The sequence below is a fragment of the Lactuca serriola genome, chromosome 2 (genome assembly GCF_051521515.1).
Source record: "Lactuca serriola cultivar US96UC23 chromosome 2, Lser_US96UC23_V15, whole genome shotgun sequence".
Lineage (NCBI taxonomy): Eukaryota > Viridiplantae > Streptophyta > Magnoliopsida > Asterales > Asteraceae > Lactuca > Lactuca serriola.
In genome coordinates this window covers 187,322,286-187,339,883 of record NC_136409.1, presented here as the reverse complement: position 1 = coordinate 187,339,883, position 17,598 = coordinate 187,322,286, and the positions used below count along the sequence as shown (strand labels likewise).

Below are 17,598 nucleotides of genomic sequence, written 5' to 3'. Positions count from 1 at the left end.
TCCAAATCCCGTAATCTCTTTGATCAGATTCATAAATTATATAAAAGTTTCATAAATCAGTTGTATGTGCTCTTTATTTGTTTCCAGAATTAAAATACTCATCTTTGACGATGATTTCAGCCTGCATTGTAGTCGTGTTAAAGATATCCAATCGCTCCATAAGATTTGTTAAAGTTATTATTTTTTTGTGGATTGTTACCGAAGGTAGGGATGTTATTCGGGTCGGAACCGAACTGAACCGACCCGAACCCGAATAAACTGAAAACCGAATAAGGGTAATTGTATAAACCGAAAACCGAACCAAATAAGCAATACGGGTTCGATTCGGTTCGGTTCCGACCCGGATAACCCAAATAACATGTAGAAGATGATTAAGGAGCCAAATAACCCGAATAACTTACAATGTGATTATAAATATTGTATTTTGTATGACTTGAATGGAGTTTGATCATAATAGAAACTAGAAAACAATGATGATGAGACGATTATTTTTTCCAGACGCAAGGGCCGACTTTTTTTTCTTATCATGAATGGACTTTGAAGTTTGAACTTTGAACCGGTGATGATCGATCAATGAGTCCAGGTTATCGTAAGTCGCAAGGGCAGTAGCCGCAATTGTCGATCAAAGAGTAATGTAGCAAGGATGAGAAAAACCTCAATCGATCAAAGAGTAATGTCGTCGACTCATCGATTTGGTGTAATACGGATGATCGAATTCGATTGCGTTGATTTATTTGGTGTATTACGTGGGTTTTTTTGGGTAACGATTGATAGAAAAGAAGATCGAATAAGTAATCATGTTAGGAAAAAAATGTGACTTTTCATATTCGGTTCGGTCCTTTTGGACCGAATAAGCCCTTATTAGCTCTTATTCGGGTAACCCGAACCGAATAACCCGAAAACCGAATAAGCCTTATATAGATACCTGAAAACCGAATCGAATTACTTATTCGGGTCTAATTCGGTTCGGTTCGGTTCGGGTTTTCGGGCCAAATTCTCATCCCTAACCGAAGGAAGGTCAATAGTATAGTTGATCCTGTTTGTAAATGACTCTGGTTGTTGATGATCTATTGGGTGTAGTCAAATAGATAACGTAACATTTTACACAAGCATGAGATTGAACTTACACAGCTTAGTAGATTCATTAACAATTGGTATTTCTAGTTATCTATTTTCCTTTCTATCTTTTTCTTCCATTATATCATAGCGGCTTACCTGATTATCAGATCTACCAGTTACAATTTAGGAAGAACCGGTTTGCATTTTGCAATATAATAGTGTATAGTATCAAAATATCAAATACATATAACAATGACCTTATAATAAGATTCATAAACATTTTATTACATAGTGGTTTAACCCATAAAGCAGTTTAGATCCACCAGGATACACTCACGTAAAAACGATGACACACCTTACAATCTTATCTCAATACAAAAGACAAAAACAACAACATTCGCATACCGCTGTTTATTCACTTAATAATACTTACTAGCATCAGAGTAGAGTGTGCCAGTTTAGTTGATACTCATAGCAGTTCTTCAATAGGGTTCAAGAAGGCCAGTTTGGTCATGGCAACAAAGGAAAGCAATGTATTTCTCCATCAAACGATGGCACTCAGGGCAACGCATGCCTTCTGGGATTCTACCTGCTGCAATAGGAAACTCAAATCGACAGCAGTTATTTGCTGCAACATGAAGCTTGTCATGGTAGTCTGTAAATGACAAATCAAAACCCCTTGTAGGGACATGTTCCTTCCATAGATCAAAGTCAGTAGGGGTCTGCAACATGGTGGATCCATGTCCATTAGTTAAAATTTGTGATCCTCTACACAGCAAAGCCCATGATCCGTCCTTATCATAGCTCAGTAGTTTCTTGATCTGTAGCATTATAGGGTCTTGATCATCAGCCCTCTTAAGTTGAATCTTGGAGAACAACATGCTCTCAATTCGTGTCCAGAAGAACCAAATCAGAGTGGTATCTTGCCAGCAGTAACTAAGTTTTTCCACATTGATGGCGGCAATCGCCCTACGAACATTTTCCCTTTTCTTGCTTTTTCCAACATACGCCATTTCTAATGGGATGCGTGCAGCTGTTGCCATGGCTCTTGCGTTGCTTGTGAATTTGCGAATCCACTCAATATCGTCCCCTCCATACAAAAAGATGTATTTGTCATCTCTTATCTAAAACACAGAATACAACCACTCAATAGTCAATATTTAGTATGTATTATAAGAATATAACAAGAAGCATACTCACCCAGTTAAGAATGGTGGGGTCCATGCCACTGACTAGCAACTCAAGCCTCCAAGTTTCTTCCCTCCACAATGCTTCCTCTCTAGCACTAGTGAAAGGGAATGCATTGCTTCCCCAAATCCACATCATATGAATTGCATTGGGGCTCAACTCCCTTCCCTGTGGGTCCAACACGACGAGTATAGGCTTGCTCCTAAAGTGCCACCTGTCACCAATTGACCTTTTGACTGCCCTATCAATGATGGAAGGGTGGTACACTGAGAACCATGGCATTCTGTTCTTCATCTCTTCAAACTGTTTGTTCATTGCTTCAGTGTACTCTATCGAGGGGTCCACAATAGGCATCCATACGACCTCATACAAAGCATCCAATCTTGTTCCTTGAATTCGTGACTCACTGTAAATTTGCTCAAGAATGGACAGCTCATCACTAGACATGTCTAGCCCTGATATCAGCAACAGCACATTCCTTTTCCTAAGAACTTCTAGGCTGACCTGTAATTATGTAAATTAGAATTTGCGTTTAAATATAAGTTGAATATATGTAAATATAAATCATTGTTCAAACCCTTTTCTTAGTCGCGCCATCGAAAAGTGGCAGATTGTCATCTCTTGGACTAATTAAGATCCTGAGGATTTTCATGTTGTCGATATGGATTGTTTCAAATAGCTGATTGAATGAGTTCCTGAAATCCATCTCCCTCCTATCTCCTGCATTATTCGTACATGGACATAGAAATAAGTGGGTTTAAATATGTTTTAAAAAGAAATTAAAAAAAAAAAAAAAAAAATAGAGTTTTGCTCAAGGGTAACAGCTTAAACCATTGAGCATCAACAACATACCTACAACACGGTGGCAATCTTCGAGTTGTTTCTTGAGAAACTCGTGTAAATGATTAATCTTAAGGATTAAGGTGGAGAGTTCCCATGACTGCAATTCCGAGGATGATATCCCGTACCTGAAGTCAACAAACCTCGTTAGTCAACACACAATCTGATTCCAAGATATTATAGAGGATCAAAAGTATTATTTACTCGTGTCCCATGCTAGTGAGGCTTGTAATCTGTGCAGCACAAGCGATAATCCCTCTAACATTCCAGTAAACAGCAGTGGGCAGAGTGTTCAAAGCTCTAGCCATGGCTGGAACATCAGTAGTAACATACATAGATGGAAGCTCTTTAAACTGCATGATGCACTGAGTCAATTCAAGGACAGAGCGAATGAGTTTATTTAGGATGTCAAATCGAGGTTTCAAAGGGGCTGAATTCTCCATGATCATTGGAACTTGTCTTAGAATAGCCATGGATCTTGCAAGTTGGTTTGATGAATAGATTTGAGCTAGAAGCCAGAATTCTCCGTAGTTGAGAGCAAAAGCTGAAAGTGTCAACACCAGTTTTGCATCCCAGTGGAAGTTTCCTACTGTATGAAATAGGGCGAGGGCAGTTGTGTGTCCGTCTCCGCCACTTAAGCACCTGAAGGACATCTGAAATATTTACAAAAATGGATCTTTTTAGTTTATTTTTTTAATCATATTTTGGTTTTTTAAGATCAGAATAGTAATTAATATACCTCGCAAGCAAGTTTGTCGATTATATGTGACAACGAGTTAAGCATCACAACAGCGTTCATTTGGTGGGGTTTGTTGTCCAGTTTACCCTCGATCTTTCCCATATCTGTATGCTCAGCCTAAGCAAGTTCAAGAACAATGGATCGTTAAGGTCTGTTTGGTATGATGGAATAGAATCATAAAGAATGAAATGAATAACATAATGGAATGGATTGTTACATTCCAGTGTAATGTTTGATTAGTTTGAAGGAATAAAATGAAACGTTCAAATATGTTTTTTTGTTATGTATAGTTAGAAAACAAAGATATGCTGTTCAAAAAGTGGAGTTAATTAATGATAAAAGAAATGTTAATACCGATGAAGTGGAATCGACACTAATGGTGGCATGTCGAAGTATATCTTCCACGATGTTGAGAAGTGGTTTGACATCAACATCAGTGCCATCAGGGAGATGAGTATCAAGCACTTGCTTCATGATCACATTGTCATCCGAAGCACTAAAAATGGAGTTCCTTTCATCTCTGTTTTGTTGCTGCATCAGTGGATTGTGTGCAGGTGTCACCATCTGGTGGTGCAACGGGGTAGTATGCATTGTGTTCCCCATTGGGTTCACCATTGAGTTCATCATTGGATTTGCCATTGAGTTCATCATCGGATTTGCCATTGAGTTCATCATCGGGTTGTTTTTGGGACCCATTAACTGCTGCTGCAACGGGTTGCTCGAGAGACCCAGCAGCTGTTGAGCCACTGGGTTGCTCATAGGACCCATGAGTTGTTGCTGTTGGTGTTGCTGCTGATGTGGCTGTTGCTGCTGCATTGGGTTCATTGATGAAGGGGTCCCTGTTAATGGATTGGTGGTTGTTAAGGGGTTGGTGGTTGTTAAGAGCCGTTTGTCGGGGTTAGATGATGGTAATTTGTTGGTGTAAGTGGACAGTGATTGGTCCATTTTGATGGAAGAAAGGGTGGGAGGTTATTGGTGTGAAGGATAGGTAGTCTGGTTTTGAGGGTAACCTTGATTGGGTTTAAATACATGTCAGAAATGGAATAAAGTGGTAGTCCAGCTATATATCTGAATCAACTTCCTTGCTTCTGTTGGAGTCAAAAAATAAAAAACTTAATGTTAAGCTCAAGATTTGTTTCTTTACACTTTTACACATTTGGAGTCCAAGAATCTATAAACAGCAAGTTTCAAACGGGCGTGTTTCTTGCATGTGTACTGTTTTAGAAAAAAAATGTGTGTGTGTGTTTTTTTTTATTTACACTAGTTTAATATATAGTTTCATATAGAGGTATGTCACTAGGTTTCTAGGGTTTTAAAGGACACACTATAGTACTAAATTCAAAATTATTTTTGTAATACTTGTTTATATATAAAATTTAATTAACGACTAAACAATTTGTTTGTATCTTTATCTAGAGATTAATATTTTAGTTATATATTTTTTTAAATATCTAAGTTCTAGAAAACCAAATTGTAATTTGGTTGGTTCAAATTGGATTTTAATTTACTTTAAATTATTCCTTGCTAAAAATCAAGATCAATTTGGAGTAAGTTGATTGGATCTCCAAACGAACGCCTATAGACTTGCAATAGTGGTGATCAGGTCCATAAGGAGTTAGACTGCACAACTCAATTGTGATTACAATTTTCATTAAATATTTTGCTTCTAATTGTAACTATTTTTATTCAGAATTTTGTGTAACATACCTTGGCAAGTCTTTTTGTATTGGAATATATTTATTCGTAACTAGACAAATGGTAAATAAAGCAAGCAAGCACAGAGAAAAGGAAAAGATTGCTTCTTTTCCTAGATTTTATACGTGCTGTTTTAATAATTATCGTTTTGATGCTATGACCCAAAAGGAACTTCAAAAGGACAAATATATTATTTTTCTTATTGGCTTTGTTGTTCATTGTTTAATGCGTTGATCTAATATGGTCTTAGGAAAGAAAGCATTGCAGATAGTATAAAGTTCTCGGTAAGTTTATACCTATGAAATTAGTTATTATTTTATTGTAAAATATATATTATTAACTATGAAGTAGTATATAGGGATGAGCATCGCAATCAGGTACCTGTTTTTAGAACCGGAACTGCCGGTTCCGGAACCGAAACTGCCTTAAGCGGTTCGAGTTCCGGTTCCTAAAGTTATGACTCATTTTTTCGGAACCGCTACCCGTTGGGTATCCGCAGGAACCGATGAAGATATATATATAGACACACACTTTTCCGTACATGATCGGCAAATAATAAAATAAACAAAGTATCTACTTTAAAGCCTTAACATTACCAAAGTATCTTGTTGTAGTTTGATATTAAAAAAAATGTGTGTAGTATTATTTAGACTGGTTTAGAATATATTTGTCTGATTTTGTCTGTTGTTGGTTCAAATTGATTCAATTTAGACCAAACTAAATTGAGGTTTTTAAAGACAAAAGTAAATATGTATTCATGTAACCGGGTTACTCGGTCCTGGAATCGGAACTATCGGTTCCGGGACTGGTTCCAAAAATTTAAGAACCACCTAGACCGGTTCCAGTTCTAACTTTCTAGGAACCACCGGTTCCAATTACAGTTCTCGCATAATGAGGTGGGTACTATCAATGCTCATCTCTACTAGTATATTATACAAAAGACAACATTGCAAAAATGGTCCTTGTGGTTTGTCGAAAATTGCCATTTTACTAGAAAAAATTTGGATTAGCATCATTAATCCAAAAAGTAATTTTTGTTGTTGTTTGGTCCATTTTTTTTAAATTTAAAATATTGATTATGCCCTTGATAATTTTTTTTATGTTTTATTTACTTTTCAATTTTGTTATTAAAAAAATATATCTGCCCCATCCTACTAACCCACCAACCCCCCTCACTCTTTAACAAATTGACCCATTGACTCCTCACACTGACCATCACTACCTACCGGAGCTGCCATTTTCGCCTAAGCACTGCCATCTCTTCGTCATTTGTTGTAAGGAGCAACACATTCTTGTTGGATCTAGAAAGACGAAGAAGGGTGGTTCTAGAATTTGATTCTGTGAAGGGTTTGTAAACAGGAGGTTGGTAATGGTGGAGGTCTGGCGACGAAGATCCGGATCCAACAAATAACACATACCGACGATGGCAACCCACAACAGGCGTAATAAATCGAAAATCGTAGGATTATCTAGTGTCGCCCATTTCGCCGCTACCTTTGCATATAAGAAACCCTAACTCACGACTTCATATTTTTAGGTTTGCAGATCTGTTGTTCATCGGGGGGTTTCTATAGCTCGTAGTTCAACACTGTGGTTGGAGAAGGAGAAAGACGAAGACGACATTGTGACCTAGATCTGTACATTGTCGTCAGAGTCGGCGTGTCATCATCTCCTCTACAAACTCTGTGTAGTTGCAGAACTTTGGTGGTGGTAGTGAGTAAGTGAGGTAGGGCAGGTGACTACTTGGGGGTGTTTGTAGATCTTTGTTGGTGTTTGCAAATCATATTCGTCGGATCATTCCAAGTCTCTGACGGTCGTCCGACATTGAGGGGGTGTTTGGGATTGCTTTTTAGCCTAAAAATCATTTTCAACAAAAGGTCCTTTTGACTTATACCTTTTTCCAGAAGGAAGTTTTAAAATGGGGTTAGATTAACTTTTGAAGGAGCAAAGGCTAAAAAGTCAAAAGTCACAAAAAGTCACAAATTCCTGACTTTTAAAACCACTCATTTTTCTTCTTGTCAAAAAGTCATTCTAAAAGGACGTTTAGAATTTCCAAACAATTTTTCAAACTTCTAGCTTCTTGAAAAAACCAAAAGTCCAAAAAGTCATTTTAAAAGTAATCTCAAACACTCCTAAAAGTGAATGAGATAAAATGGAGGACAGTATAGGTGTTAAATATAAGGGTCGAGTAGGTGGGGTGTTTTCTTTTTGTCTTTTTTTAAATAGAAATATACTAAAGTAAATAACAAAATGGAAAAAGAAAATACCAAGTGAAAGTCTAGATTTTAGATACTTTAAAAATAAAAAAAAATAAATAAATAAAAAAAAAAAAACTTATTTTGGACTAATGATGATCGTCCAAAACTTTTTGGAGCAAAGTTGCAATTTTCGACATACCACGATGACCATTTTTGCAATTTTGTCTATACCAAAAAGAATATCTTGTATGTATCGTTTAGATTGTCATCATAATAAATTAATAACATACTTTTTTCTAAAAAAAATCCTAAATCTAAGCATTTTGTTTGAAGTTCAACCTTTGGTTAAAGATTCTGTCCATCAATTTATGATATTGTTAGACTAAAAAGCCTTTTGGTCATCACAATAATATGATATTGTTAGATCAAAAAACCTTTTGGTCATCACAATAATATAGTGATATTATCTAGCAAGTTTGTCCATCAATTTATGATATTGTTAGATCAAAAAGCCTTTTGGTCATCACAATAATATACTGATATTATCTAGCAAATACCTTATCATGGACTTACTAATTCGTGTAAGGCGATATTGTTTTCTTAGAGTACCGGATATATTGAGTTTAGTGTTGGATTCGTTATTTTTTTTTTCAAATTAAGTCTTGCTAGATTTTGGATTTAAGAATATCAATGTAAACTTAGATAATTCTAATCATGATTGCAATCATTTTTTTAAATTTGTGATTTCGACCCTATAGCCTAATATCACGAAATCTAATTTGGAATAATCCAAGAATGACAATTTAAAAGTCAAGCCAGGTCCAAATTTAAAACACATAAAATACTTTGTTATTTTGCATTTTGAGATATAAATAAATTCAGATAATCAATTTTGAGTATAAAAAGTGTTAACCATTTCCATATAAGATTCATCTTCATCTTATAGAAGGAAGATGGCAGTTGGAAGTTGATTGTACAGAAAATGATGCCAAAATGGGTGGTTATAATGGTAGTTATAAGAAATAACCGATTTTTACATCACAATGATGTCGCAACCTATTTTTTACGGAAAATGCATGCATGGGCTCTTTCCTTTTATAGAAATTCGTTTAGGTTTCGAGACGTTGTCCGTTGACCCCATCTGGTGGTTGAATGGTCAACGGAACCACGGCCAAGGGGTCTGCCTCTTGGACTACGCAAGGGCGCTGCTCCCAGACCTCCGTATTCCCTGGTTCATATTTATCACTTTGAATGTACACCACGCACCTCTGGTCTTAGTGAGTAAATAGAACTCAGTCTATCTCAAAATTAAAAATAACTACCATAACACTAAAATCATCAAGTCTTGTATGGATAAACCTTGAATGATAACATGACTGAATGGTTAATGATTTGTATTTTATAAGCAAAGCAAAGGCTGATTCTTGAAAAAATATAACATCTTATCGAACACCATTAACTCTAGTTTACATTAACATAAAAGATGTCATATAATCTATAACAATTAAAAAATGAAAAAAGAAGCAGGTCCTCTTCAAACTTCAGTACTTCACCCTCATGTGATTACCCTCCGATTCAAAATCAAAAGAAGCTACGTTTAGGACGTTCCTCAGCAACATTAACCCTAATTGCCCTCCCATCCAAATTCTGCATCGCAAATTCAATAAGAACAAGTTCCAAAAATACATTTATATGATTATATCATCATATGGGGTTAATATGTAGCAATTTACAAATTGCAATATACCTGTCCATCAAGAGCAGCAATGGCGTCGTTCATGTCTGACTCACTTGCCATTGTTATAAAACCAAACCCACGTGATTTTCCACTTTCACGATCATAAATCACCCTTGCATCGACCACTTTCCCATGTTCATTAAACGCCTGCTCCAGACGTTCACTATCCACCTGCCATGCTAGGTTACCCACGTAGATCTTGAAAGAAGTCCCTACCACTCGTCTTTCTGGTTGTGAACCTCTTGGAGCAGCCTTATTTACAGTAAGAGCCCTTCCACTCAAATCCTGTTTTTGTTCATAAAAATGTTACAGATTAATGTGAATATGCAGTAATTAAGATGGATGGATGGAGAAGAAGATAAAGTTTACATAGCCATTGAACTTCTCCACAGCTTTCTCAGCTTCTTCTACTGTGCTCATTGTCACAAACCCAAATCCTCTACTTTGTTCTGTATCCCTGTTGTATATAACCTAAAACCAGACATCAAATCGGCCATTGTAAGCACATGCTGCAACAGACGGAATTAATTAAGAAATTACTGAAAAGTAAAGGGTTCAATCGATTAATACCTCGGCGATATCTACTACTCCGGCAGAATTGAAGAGATTAGCCAATTTCTCGCTGTCAAAATCGTAGGGTAAGTTACCGACAAAAAGCTTTGCCTCTTCAGGTGGTTCTGAATATGATTCTTCTTCCTCTTCTCCTTCTTCGTTAGTTGCATCTTCTTCGTCTACTGGTTCAGTTTCTTGTGTCAATTGTTGTGACCAATCTGAGGTGTTGGTCACGAACTGGAGTGATTTGGAAGGTGAAATGGTGGTTTTGTGAGAGATCCATGATGAAATTCGAGAGACGTTTATGGTTTTGAAGGGTTTAGGATATGGATTTGGCCCTAATGGGGTAGAAATGGAAGTGTATGTAGGTATAAGCAATTGGAATGACAGAAATGTTGTAGCGGAAGTCATAACAAGAAGAAGGGGGGAGGAGATGTAGGAAGATAAGAGTCGGAAATGGAAGAAGAGGCAAGGCCAAAGATTATTGCAAGGAACACTGCCACTGGGTAGATAGATATTTTTATTTTTTTGGGAGATTTTTTTGTAGTGTTAACTTTGCCCTATATGTATTAAATCTATCTCTTTTGGTCCCTGAAGTTCAAATAAACTATGATTTTGGAAAACATTCGATTTGCAATTTGCGTGTATATGTTTCCTTCAATTTTGGATACAATATTATTGTTTTTTTTTCTCTTTTATTATTAACTACTAAGTACTAACTATATGTATGAAGTTTGTATATAAAGTTTAACCGACAAATTCAAGACTTTTGTATATAAAGTGTAACTACCAAACAGTGACAAATTCAAGACTTTTGTATATAAAGTGTAACTACCAAACAGTGACAAATTCAAGACTTAAACTTACGTGTGTCCAATTTAAATGATATGACAAAATAAACTATTTATAAAATTTTTGTTGTCGGGTCGGGTTGCCAAAAATATTATTTAATGCAAGTATAACATTAAATTTAGTACCACAAATCAAACATAAGTTTATAAAAACAGGTAATATGTCTTATCTACCCTAATAAATGAAAATGATTTTGCCACATGTTCTCTTCTTATTCATTTGGACACATGGCATTTTCTAGAAATTTTAAATTTTTCTATTTTCCACTTGTCATTTTATTGTATTTTTTATTTTATTAAATTAAAATCCACATTTAATATATAAGGTAATATATATGTAAGGTATTTATTAGAAAATGGTTTATATATGTAATGTATCTAATGCATTAAAGTCTCATTAATTTTAGTAATTCAAAATTTTCTTATTTTTCTTATAAATTTAAAGTTTTCAAATTGTTAAAATTTTATATTTAATTTTTTTTAAATAAACCCATGTAATACATGGGTCTCACACCTAGTAATTATTTAAAAAGAGTTTTTATATTATAAAAACAATCTATAAATATATTATTGTCAATATTATATAACATAGATCTTAATAAATTATCAAATCAAGAAAATAAATTTGCATACAATGTTTGAAAAAAATAAAAAAAAATAAAAGGGAAATGAAACGTGTAATTTATGATCTCTATTCTATTTCAGGTTTTCAGTTTCACCACAACTTTATGAGTGTGTTGTCAGTTTCAATACTAACCACAGTAAATTACTTTTATTTTCTAGATACTAGACTATAATTTGACTTAGAATGGCTTTGTATATAATTTATCTTTCCAATGTAAATACTAACTTAAAAGAGAAAGATACAAGACCTCGAAAGTGAGATTTCAATAACAAAGCAATTAAATAATGTAAAGAAGCACTTGTCGGAGATAGGCGGAGTAGGGCGAAATCCTTGAAACAAATGACGACCAAAGGAACCAATGATATGGTTTGGCAAGGTAAGTGACACGATTCCGAGAAAACCAATAACGGGGTTATTTGTGGCGTTGAAAGGAGGTTAAGGATGGGCAGTGTCTTCCGGTGAAAATAAATTTATTGTGAACTTTGTTCTTTTAGGGTTTCGCCTTTTCAATACGCTTCTTTTATTTATTCTTTTACAATTGTATTCTACTTGTTTAAAATTTTAAAATAAGATTATGATATATATATATAGAAGAGATTTGTTTGGTTAAATCCCTTATACATCGGGATTATATGAAGATTTCACAATGGTTCAATTTTTTTTTCTTTTTATTTGTTTCCCATGGGTGTCCATTTTTTGTTCTCACAGGTGTCCCCATAAATTTTACCATATGACATACTAAAATTTTTTCGAAGTAAGGGGTGTCCATGGACACCTTTAGTCTCAAGGTAGCCTCGCCTCTGGATCCAAAGACATCATCAATATAATCCAAATCAAATAAGTGTATCAAACATCATCTCAAATCATAGTAATCACAAAAACGAAATTATGTGGTGTGTGCAATACAATCATCCCAAGCTCTTCCCCTTGGTACCAGAAGTATCTGAAACATAAACTGAAAACCGTAAGCACAAAACTTACTGAGTTCCCCAAACTACCCAATATCATACATAATAAACCACATACTGGCCCCCCGCCCCCTATCGGGCCCGACTCGGTATCAAGTCTCACTCGGCTTCGAGCCCCGCTCGATATACAGATCTGTTATTCTTAGGCCCCGTCTGACATCGGGCCCCACCCAGTATACACATAGACATATATCACATAAACATACTAACACATGCAATGATCATAAACAATAACATATGATACAGTCATTGGACCTCACCCGACATCGAGCCCTGTCCGGTATGCATATCAACACATATCACATGCAAGGGTTACGCATACTCCTCGCATCCTAACATAAATACCAGGAGTCGGCATTGGTGCCTTAGACCCACTAAACCTAGTGAGGAAACTCACCTCGACTTTTGAATCTCACCGACATCCTTGGCTGCCGGTCCGACGAATCCCCACGCTATCAACACAAAATAACACCCAATTTAACATTTGGGTTCCAATCCATCCTTGAGGTAAAAAGACTTAACCCTCACCTAGTTTGGTCCATGACTAAGGCCCAAACTCACCATTTAAAATGCCCAAAACCAATTAATCATCCAAGACCCACTTATAGCCCAATTTTCCAAATTGGACCCAAACCCTTACATAGGCCTTACTGTAAAGCCCAATAATTTTCCATAGTCCAAAACACTTGCTCTCAGATGGCCCATTAAGAGCCCAAAAGAGAGGCTCAACTCAAAGCCCAAAGCAAAAATATCCAACTGACTGAGTACGCCCAGTTGTACACTAAACGTACACGCAAAAAGGCTTGTACGTCGTGCGTACAAACTTGTACGTCCAACGTACTCACCCATTAAGCCATAATCCATTTTAAGCACTTAATGCTTAAGTCCAAAAGTTTAAACCATAGATCTAAGTCCTAATAAGCGTCTAGAACCATAAAGTCACTGGCATGGTGACTTTGCATGCCCCATAAGGACCCAACTTCAAGATATAACACTTTACTTTCAGTAAAGGGACATAATCTCATGCATGGGTGATTCTAAACCCTAAAGGTGCCAACTTTATGGACCTTGAACCTCATAAACACCAAGAGTGGCAACTAATAGCTCCTAGAGTGGTATCAAACCACTAGATCTCATTCATGGGGCCAAAAAAGGCCCAAAACCCATATAAACTACATCTAAGCTTCTAGTGAGCAAGGTGTAACGATCAACTTTTGAGGTATTAATTAATTTAATTTCTTGAATTTTAGTGGGCTATGATGGGTAATTGACATCTTGGATTGGATTGGACCTTCATGATTATTGGGCCGAGATGTAAGTTGCCCATAAGCCGTACACGGGGCGTAACCCGTCGTACGCGGGGCGTAGTGTCTTTAGTATGTGCAGGTTGTGAGAGGCGTACGTGCAGCATACCTAGAGGTACGCCCAGCGTACGCGACCATGTGGCAAAACCCTAATTTTAGGGTTTGAGACATATTTAAACCCCATTATATGCTCCCATTTGGCCTCCTCACATATCATTCACTCCCAGAAAACCCTAGTTCGTCCCTTTCTCCTTGTTTGTGTGTGTGGTTGATCTTTTGGGCTTATTTTTGTGAAGAAAAGTTAGGAAGAAGACGAAGAGAAGTGGAAGAAGGAGAACTTGAGTATCTTGAGCTCAAGGATCTGGGATCATTTCTTCATTTTGTAACCAAAAGAGGTATAAAGCACTGAACTTTCTTCATCATATGCTAGATCTAGAGTTATTGAAGTTTTGGTCATCTTTAGGTCCAAAGGTTGGACCTTGATCATGAAGATTCGTTTTTGAGCTTGGGATTGCCACCCTTTAGGCTCAAAGCACCTTCTTAGCAATAAAGTTTCGATCTTGGAGGTTTGCATGAGGTCATGCAAGAGATCTTGCCATTTCTATGCAGTTAGGACATTACTTTTTGAAGTTTGAGCCTTTTTTTGAGTCACCCAAGCCATCAAGTAAGCAACTTTATGGTTTAGGACAGAGAATAAGACGTGGATCTGAATTTGTAGCTTTTGAATCAACAGATGAAGCACTTAATAGGAAGTTAACTTAACAGGGTTGTACGCTAGGCATACGAGGAGGTACGCACGGCGTACAAGCCAGCGGCCAGTACGCTCAGCGTACCTAGAGGTACACCCCGCGTACACTGCCAGTTTAGGCTTCGAGCATTTGGGCCTCGGTGTAAGTTGTGCTTTAGACTTAGAATTTTTGGGCCTTAGGGGCCATCAGAAGTCAGTGAATATGGGCCAAGTATAGGTGTTGGGCCTAGGGTAAGGCCCAATAAAGAGATTTGGGCCCAATGTAGAAAATTAGACCATTAGTGGGCCTTTAGTGGGCCATTGGAGGGCTATGAAGGAATTAAGGGTTTGGGCCATGTTTGTGACCCACACCATAGCAGGGGTAAAATGGTCATTTTACCCATAGAAAAATCCCTTTTCTGATTAAGTATTTTATATGTACATGATAGTCGGGAAGCAGCCGGAGCAACAGTCAGGGATTCATTATTCAAGTGTTCAGCAGTCAGCATTACGAGGTGAATTTCCTTCCAGTAGGAACAGGTCTACGGCCACAATGTCGTCCCGTTTAGTTAGCAGTAGTTCCGGACTTTGGTCCGATGCAGTGGTTAGATTGTTTGATGTCTTTGTGATTCAAGCATGTTTTGTGTTATGTGTTCCGGACCCTGGTCCGATGCAGTATGCAGTATATGTGTTCATGCTAGTTGATATGTTATGCTATGTTATGATTCAGTTAGTTCCGGACTTCGGTCTGATGCAGGGGACAAGGTCCCAGTCAGTTTCGGACTTCGATCTGATGCAGTCAGTTCCGGACTTCGGTCCGATGCAGTTTCCAGACTTTGGTCTGATGCAGAGGGCAAGGCCCTGGTTAGTTTCCAGACTTCGGTTCGATGCAGTTTCCGGACTTCGGTCTGATGCAATGGGCAAGGCCCAGTATGTGCTTTATACGTTAGTGTATGGTATGTGGTAGTTTGGGGGAGATCACTAAGCTTTGTGCTTACAGTTTCAGTTTTGGTTTCAGGTACTTCTGCCAGTAAGGGGAAGAGCTCGGGATGATGGCATGACACTCACCACAGCTTCAGTTTAGCCTGGGAATTTACTCTGATATTTTAATATGATTGATACAGTCTTTGTTTTGAATACTGTTATTATGATTCTGAGTTACTCGTTCCATGGTTTTATTATATATGACGTTGATGTTGTGATTTTTAGTAATATTAAAACAAAACTTTTTGGGTCGTATTTTGGGTTGTTACACAAGGTCATAGCTTTTTACCTCAAACAAGCTGGAAATGAAGCAGATAATCAAGATCCACAAGCTCTTCCTTGATCTACCACCTTGCACCAAGCTTCTACTTCTTGATTATGGACCAAAACACACCAAAATGGACACAATGAGCTCAAAACACAAAGAAGAGGTTTAGGGTTTCGTGTATGAGGCTATAAGGACAGTGGAGGCTGAGAAATGAGGGTTCCATGAGCCATAAATATGTTTATATAGTGTCCAACCCTAAAATTAGGGTTTTCATTAAACCACACGTATGCCCCACGTACATGGATGTACGCATGTGTACGTGTCCGAAATCCCGTCATGGCCCCGCGTACTCGCTTCGTAGATTGTACGCCAAGTGTACCATGTGGTACGCCCCCGCGTACAAGGACCAAAATGCAACTTATAAATACACAAGGGGAAAAATGAAACATATCAGGATTCAAGTGTTACAATTCTCCCCCACTTGAATCAAACTTCGTCCACGAACTCCACTGCCCCAAAAACCTCTGGATAAAGCTCTCTCGTCTCATCCTCGGGCTCCCAAATCCACTATAATCCCTTGCGGTGCTGCCATTGCACCTTCACCAACTCAACAACCTTAATCCTCAAGGCTTTCGTCTTCCGATCCAGAATCGCCACTGGTCTCTCAATATAATTCAGGCAGTCATCTACATGAATATCCTCTAAAGGTACCACTGCAGAATCATCCACTAAGCACTTCCGCAACTGAGAGACGTGGAACATGATATGAATCTGACTGAGCTCATTAAGAAGATCCAAGCGATAAGCAACCCGGACCACCCGAGCCAAAACCTTGAAAGGGCCAATAAACTTGGGGCCCAGCTTGCCCCGATTCATGAACCGAATGACACATTTCCAAGGTGACACCTTCAGGAGAGCCATATCACCCACCTAGAACTCTAAGTCTGATCGGCACCTGTCGACATAACTCTTCTGTTGACTCTGAGCTGTCTGGAGCTTGCTCCGAACCTATTGAATCAGCTCAGTGGTCTTGAGTACCACCTCGGTACTCCCTATAACCCATTGACCGACCTCGCCCCAACAAATCGGGGTCCTGCATTTCCTCCCGTAGAGTATCTCAAAAGGAGGTCGATCAATGTTGGCGTGATAGCTGTTATTATACGAAAATTCCGTTAATGGAAGATACGTATCTCAACTCCCATTAAAATCCAAAACACACGCCCGCAACATATCCTCTAGGGTTTGAATTGTCCGCTCACTCTGACCATCGGTCTGCGGATGGAATGTTGTGCTGAAATGGAGACGAGTGCCCAACTCGTCATGATGCTTCTTTCAAAACCTTGAAGTAAATCGAACATCTCTGTTAGAAACCAATGATACTGGCACCCCATGATGTGCCACAACCTCCCTGATATAAACCTTGGCCAACTTTTCTGTAGAAATACTCTCCTGAGCCGGAATAAAATGCACTCTTGGTCAACCGATCTACGATGACCCATATTGAATCCACTCTGCGTGCAGTCCTGGGAAGCTATGTGATAAAATCAATGGTGGTATCTGATGGGTTTTAGCCATAAGAACTTTCCTATGTGCGCATGCAAAACCCTAATGCTTGGATCTAGGGTTTCTAATTAAACATGCTTTGAATCCAAGAATTCTAATGACTAATCAGGTATAAGAACAATACTAAATCAGATCTAGAATCATACCTTTGAATCTCTTGTTTGATCTTGTTGTCTTGGAGCTCTAGAGTCACAATTGTCACTCCTCTAATGGCTTACAAACACCAAATAGCAAGGAGGATGATTTGAGAGAGAGGAAAGAGGAGGAATTCGGCCAGGGGTTCTCTACTTTAGATCAAG

General features: G+C 37.8%; 2 protein-coding genes across 2 annotated transcripts; both read right to left on the bottom strand.

Annotated features, from left to right (window-relative positions):
- Positions 1 to 1,300: 1,300 nt before the first annotated feature.
- LOC145087772 (protein SIEVE ELEMENT OCCLUSION B-like) lies at positions 1,301 to 4,841 on the bottom strand. The gene is made up of 7 exons (XM_079025836.1): positions 4,181 to 4,841; positions 3,827 to 3,943; positions 3,292 to 3,740; positions 3,100 to 3,215; positions 2,825 to 2,967; positions 2,260 to 2,751; positions 1,301 to 2,183 (listed from the first exon to the last, which is right to left on the bottom strand). Exons 1-7 carry the CDS (start codon positions 4,769 to 4,771, stop codon positions 1,542 to 1,544), a joined length of 2,550 nt encoding a protein of 849 aa, XP_078881962.1. The 5' UTR covers positions 4,772 to 4,841; the 3' UTR covers positions 1,301 to 1,541.
- Positions 4,842 to 9,096: 4,255 nt separating this feature from the next.
- On the bottom strand, positions 9,097 to 10,522 carry LOC145087771 (28 kDa ribonucleoprotein, chloroplastic-like). Its single transcript, XM_079025835.1, has 4 exons — positions 10,028 to 10,522; positions 9,827 to 9,928; positions 9,467 to 9,742; positions 9,097 to 9,366 (listed from the first exon to the last, which is right to left on the bottom strand). Exons 1-4 carry the CDS (start codon positions 10,418 to 10,420, stop codon positions 9,301 to 9,303), a joined length of 837 nt encoding a protein of 278 aa, XP_078881961.1. The 5' UTR covers positions 10,421 to 10,522; the 3' UTR covers positions 9,097 to 9,300.
- Positions 10,523 to 17,598: the final 7,076 nt, after the last annotated feature.